Source organism: Panicum virgatum, chromosome 2N (assembly GCF_016808335.1).
Source record: "Panicum virgatum strain AP13 chromosome 2N, P.virgatum_v5, whole genome shotgun sequence".
Lineage (NCBI taxonomy): Eukaryota > Viridiplantae > Streptophyta > Magnoliopsida > Poales > Poaceae > Panicum > Panicum virgatum.
Genome location: NC_053146.1, coordinates 65,018,471 through 65,024,470, shown reverse-complemented (window position 1 = coordinate 65,024,470; position 6,000 = coordinate 65,018,471). Strand labels below are relative to the sequence as shown.

Sequence of the window (6,000 nt, the reverse complement as noted above, 5' to 3'; positions counted from 1 at the left end):
GCTCTGAATCATGGAAATTAGCTCTGAATATCCCCTTGGAGATGTACACAATAAATTTCAAATATATGATGGCTTGTGCTATCGCATACTGGCTCAATTTCTACTCTATGAATGAAGCAAATGAGAATAGGAAAAACTCAACCTATTTTCCTTGCTGACGTAACCATGGTATCTCAAGTCTGAATTTTATTTCTGAAGCTGTAATATTTGCAAGACAGAAGTACCTCAAACATGACTTTGCCGACGCATGAGACGTGTGCAGCCAGGCACATCAATCACAAGTGTATGCAGGCCGAACGCCTAATTGCCCAAGAACTGCAATGCTATAGCCGTGAGTAGAACAGAACAGTGCCTTCACGTCAACCATAATGAGCATTGGGTGATTCAAATCGTGCTGAAACACGCTACAGATTGAAAGAACTGCACATGATCATGTTTCAGAAACAACCAACTGAGCCCATATCAGGCAGCGAACGAAACAGAATTTCCATGTCTCCAGGTCGTTGGTATGGATTCAAGCATATTCAGAAGGGTGTTATGCACGAGAGCAAATACCAACATATTAAAGAATCTAACTTCAATCAGATAGCATTAGAATGCAGCGCATACCACAATACGACCACAGTTAAAAATCCAGTGTTCTCATCCTTTGCTCTCGACATCGCATACACATTTCTTCGCTCTAAATAACCTCATTGCAAAAGGACCAAGGGGCAGTTTTTCATTTCCCGGAACTTAGACCCTCAGACAAAATTAATGCCAAGACTACAAGTATATCGAGCTAAAATGGGCAACCAAGCATCTTCCATCACATCCCACCGCCTACTTACGTTACATACCACTGCCTACTTACGTTACATACCTCCACTCGTTAACGGCGAAATAACCTTTGGATCTTCAGGGTAAGTACTCGTGATGCTCATAGGAGGCGTCGCTTCCTTTGTCAGCCTTAAGGGATGATGCTGCAGCCTTGTCCAGGAACCACACCAGCTTCCCGTCTGTTGGCTTGACCATTCTTGCAGGCAGCAATGCGGGAGCCTCAGGACCTTCAGTGCCATCGAAAACTGCTAAGTGCATGGCCTTCGCCTTGTCGTCACCAGTAGCCACTATTGCTATGTTGGACGCCGAGTTGATTACTGGGAGAGTGAAGGTGATCCTTTCAGGTGGAGGCTGCGGGGAGTCAGTGATGTAGGTGACCCAATCGTCTTTCAGCTCAAGGGCAGGGTGGTTAGGGAACAGGGAGGCCACATGGCCATCAGAGCCCATGTCAAGGAGGATGAGATCAAACTTGGGGCAGTCGTTGCTCTCTGATACGCCGATTGTGCGGACCTTGACCAGCTGCCTGATGACGAACTTGTAGTCTTTTGCTGCATCCTCCACTGTGGCATTGTCATTGATGGAGTAGACATGGCCATTAAGAATAGGTACCTGTAAGACAGTTAAAATACACAATTAAAATACATTAAATAGTTAGTTAACTTGGCAAAATAATGCATCGCTAAAGGTGCTAACCCATGATGTGCAGCAGCAAAGCCAACCATCATAAATATGACACCAACAGCTATATCTTATTCAGCTATTTGCTTGGTGCCAAAATAAGCTAAAAATGGAATCAATGTAAACTGAAATGGTAAAAATAGGGATGACATGGAACAGATACATATAATCAAAGGATTCAAACAAGAACATGGCATGCTCTAAAAAATCTCATGCAACAGTAACACTAGCAGAGCAGAGAATGTTGTGGTTTTGTTAAGGCTATTAAGGCTTTTAGACAACCAGTCTTCTGTGCCCTCTAAATGTGCCACAAACTAGAAAAAATAATAGGGTAAGTACAATCAAGAAAAAGATCAACAAAAATTTTCAACTGAAATTTTGTTACGATCGAACTGAGTAATATTCTAGTCTAGAAAACAGAACCAAGAAATCTACACATGTAATGAGACTGGTGAAAGGAGCCCAGCTGAGTGCAGGTATTCTGTTGCAATAAGAAACCATTTAAATAAGTTGTTAATCTGACAATGGGCAATGATCGGAAGCATGAAAAGTGTGTGGACCCTGGTTGGTACTGGTCGCTTCCGGAGTAGCTGGAACATGGAACTCTTAAGTTGGTAGTTAGGCAGCCTTAATCTGTCCCCCACCCCCAAGTTGGCACAAGGATATAGCATTATCTGAAGTCTGAAAATATCAGACTACCAGAACATGACATAACAAATGATAAGGTGTAGCACCCATCCAGATCAACAGTTAGTGTGTAAAATCTACCTAACAAGGTGCTCTACTTTCATTTAGCATTAACATTTCTTACTGTATCAGGAAAAGAAAATGGATATGGCCATATGAGAACAACGACAGTAGACTGAATGTTAGCAACCCAGATTTTGGGCTAATATATACCACTACTCTTGACCTACTCTTTGTTTGAACAAATCATTGCAATAAAGAACAGGGGATTCTTGATTATCTACAACTCGCACTGGTTGGTCCCCTGAATGATTAATTTTAAGCCTTGTTGCTTTGAACCCTGAAATGGAAGTACCATATACTCTAACATTTGGTTGAACCGTTGAAACAAGAAAAGAAAAATGAAAAAAAAATCAGAAAGCTTACGTTTCATAACATGCAGTACACACCACCAATAGAGAATGAAAACTTGTATGTAATAGTTTGTTGACGTCTTATTTCGGTTCGGTTAAAAAAAATGTCTTGTTTCGGTGAATAAACTTTCCATTGTTTAGGTATGCAGAGGGATAAATATCATTGGTGGAAGGAACAAGGAGAACCATCACTAGAGGATCTCATGCAAGATACAACCACCATCTGGTTGGTACAGAACAATAAATAAAAGAATCCAAATCAACTCATTTTTCAAGGAAGCAGAAAGTAGGTGACAGAGACCAACAAATTAATACAGAATAAGAAAATCTTAGTCAACAAAAAAAATGTGCATAAGTTTATGTTAGGCTGCCCTGGAGAACAGAAAAGAAAGGTTTATGCAGTGCCCATACCTTGGCGAGGAATCCTTCTTTTGTTAGCTTATAGTTGCTCTCTGCGTGGTTCTTTGCAACAGCACGTTCATCAGACCAGAAGATGTACCATTTGGACCAATCCAGGGTCTTGTTGTATGGGGCCTCACAAAGTTTCCTTGTAGTTGAAAGAGAGAAAGTTCAGATATAGGAATGTGAATTGTGTTGACAATTCTTGTGCATAATTATTAAAAAGAACATAGGGCAGTTAATAAAGCTGAGGAAATAGCATTACCCCAAAAAACTGACTAGGGGACCTCCAGATAAGGCAATAGCAAAGTATCCCCTTTCCTTGACAGAAATTTCTGAAATTTGCGCGATATACTCAGCCAGATCTGTTGAAATCTCATCTAAACTCTCAAAAACCCTTATTTCACTGTTCCTTTTTGGCTCATATGTGGTAGCTGATTCCCTTTCCATTGCTTCTTTGGTCTTGAACTCTATATCAAGTTGTTGCACCAAAATATTCCTGCAGAAAGATGTAGCAGCAAATTAACAACACAAGTAGATTCAGAAGAAGTGATCTAATTAACATTATGAAAGCTTACAAAATGCAGACTAACTTGTACATCTAAAATATCTACGATACAAGTAGTAACATTATAGACATCCATAGTCTCCCAACTCAAATACCATTTTGTTTATTGTTTCTGGCCAAGAAGGGGCCAAAATGTTAGAAAACAGAAGACAAACTACTAAGTACAGTAGCATTACCTATGCTTACCCAGCCCAATATCCCATGAGTGATTGCCCCTTTAATAGCAGTAAAATATTGAGGCATAACATAGTCTCCGCTAGCCAATTTAATTGCATTAAAATTATAGAAGCATAACTATTGTAGCATATTTAACAGCAGTATAACTATTGTAGCATAACAGTCTCCGCTAGCCAATTTAATAGCAGTAAATCTATTGAAGCATAACATAGTGTCCGCTAGCCAATCTATGGGCAACATCACAGGGCGTCAGGGCCTTTTGCTAATAATTCTTGTTCATTACTGAACATGATCAAAACAAGACACAATTACTCCATAATTCTGAAGTTGCTCTGCAATAAAATATTACAATAGGGAGCTTCTCTCTAGAATGCAGGAGAAAAAACAATAGAGGAAACTGGTAGCCTAACATGAATCTAGAAACTGGTATGCTGGTTCCTTTTGCTGCATTCTTTAATATGTCATCCTTATACAAGTTATTTTTCTCTTCTAAACATTTCAAGCACAACCAAAAACTACAACACCAACTTTCTAGTTGTAAATGCTTAAAAAGCTACTCTTACATTTTGTAGAACTTGACCAAACATCCAAAAGGATTAAGTATTCTAGGAAAGATCTTGCACGCAACATTAAATCACCTAAAAAACTGAACATGTACGATTGCATCACGTCAATTTGGGGATCATAAATTTGCATGTGTAATATGATTGTGACAGAGATATAGCTGGATTGATTAACCCATAAGATTATAAGAAAGAAGATAAAACTTTGGGGTCTATTGTTGCCCTAGCCCCTAATTAATTATAGCTTTGACATTTCAGTATGAATTTTAAGGGAAGGGGAGTCTCCTATTGCTGTATATGGAAGTCTTGCTGGCTGCATGTTGCACATTAGCTGAAGCCTGAACCCAGTCCTAGGCATGGATGAACGAGTGAAACAGGTTATCGCACAAATCAGATCATGAGCATCTCAGCAAAACGACCTACTCAACATCCACCTGCAAACTGCCTCTTATGAGCCCAAGGCTCCAAACCCAATTGCATAAGTCAATCTGAGACAGTAAGACTACAAAACTAAGCTTCATTAAGTTCAAAGCACAGATTAAAACTGAAGCTCTAAAGGTCTCATACGAGATTGCACAGCAGACAGAGAGATATCAGCATTACACACAAGATTCACATACGAGCAGTAACACATACTCAAAGAACACAAAATTACGAATAAAAGAGCAGAAACTGTCTTTCTTGTTCTGCTGAAGGAATGGAGAAAGCTGCAAGAGCTCTGGACCAGAACTAGCAATAAGGAACGGACAGTTGCAACTGAAAGCTCTAGCAGTCATCATTTGAGTTGAGAACAGTTCAAAGATTCCAATCCCAACAAAAGCACTCAAAAACTACTTTACTGCTAATAAAAAGTGAAAAAGAAGCAGAAGCACTGCAGGGGAACAATCCATTGCAGTAGATGCTGAAGACTGAAAAAGCTGCTGCCTTTGGCCCCATGGCTCGCGTACTTTCTCCCGAGGAAAAGAACCCAAAAGAAATCGGATAAGGCCATGGCGAGCGCACCATTGCTGATTTGCTGTCCCGGACAAAAACATCCGGATTAAAAACGCGCAATTCCGCCCCGAAAAAAAAATCAATCTCCCATCGACTAGAACGCGCACCAAGCCGCATTATCTAAAACCCCTACCAGCAACAAAACCAGCAAACGATTCGGCCGCGTTTTCCTACCAATGTTCTATCAAGATCAGGCAGTACCAAGAAAACACGATCCGTCAAGAATAGCACGAGGTTGACGAGGGAGAGGAAGAATTCCAGTTCACGGCGGCTGCGCGCCGGATAAATCGCCCCCACCCAGTGTAGCACCCAAACCAAGAGCCAACCCTAAGATCACGGGAGCGGAAACGGATCAAGAAGAGCCGGGTCGAGTTCAAGAACTCACCGGAACGGTGCATTCACTCGTCCTACCCCGCCTCCTGTCCCTCAACGTATTGCGTAGCATTACTGTAGCAATTTAGCATCTAATTACAACATAATTAGGTTCATTAGATTCGTCTCGCCATTTACAGACAGCAGTCGCAATGCGTTTTTTATTTCGTCTAGATTTAAGTCTCCATGCAGATACCGGAAATTTTTTTTGGAATTTTGGTTTTTATTTTACATCTAAACACGGGCTTAGTGGGTTTCAGTAACGGAATCTACCGGGGGCAGAGGAAGGGGCTTTGTCAGTTGGCATCGGGCCAATTGGGTGTGTTTAGTT

The 6,000-nt window shown here is 40.8% G+C and overlaps 1 protein-coding gene across 4 annotated transcripts; it reads right to left on the bottom strand.

Annotated features, from left to right (window-relative positions):
- Positions 1-562: 562 nt before the first annotated feature.
- On the bottom strand, positions 563-5,750 carry LOC120658595 (probable 6-phosphogluconolactonase 2). Of its 4 annotated transcripts, none has more exons than XM_039936867.1 (4): positions 5,683-5,750; positions 3,262-3,495; positions 3,009-3,144; positions 563-1,428 (listed from the first exon to the last, which is right to left on the bottom strand). In XM_039936867.1, exons 2-4 carry the CDS (start codon positions 3,444-3,446, stop codon positions 898-900), a joined length of 852 nt encoding a protein of 283 aa, XP_039792801.1. In that variant the 5' UTR covers positions 3,447-3,495; positions 5,683-5,750; the 3' UTR covers positions 563-897. The 4 variants fall into 4 exon arrangements, with proteins under 4 accessions (XP_039792801.1, XP_039792802.1, XP_039792803.1 ...); XM_039936868.1 differs by lacking the exon at positions 5,683-5,750 and adding an exon at positions 3,741-5,669; XM_039936869.1 differs by lacking the exon at positions 5,683-5,750 and adding an exon at positions 5,499-5,669.
- Between the last annotated feature and the right edge of the window lie 250 nt (positions 5,751-6,000).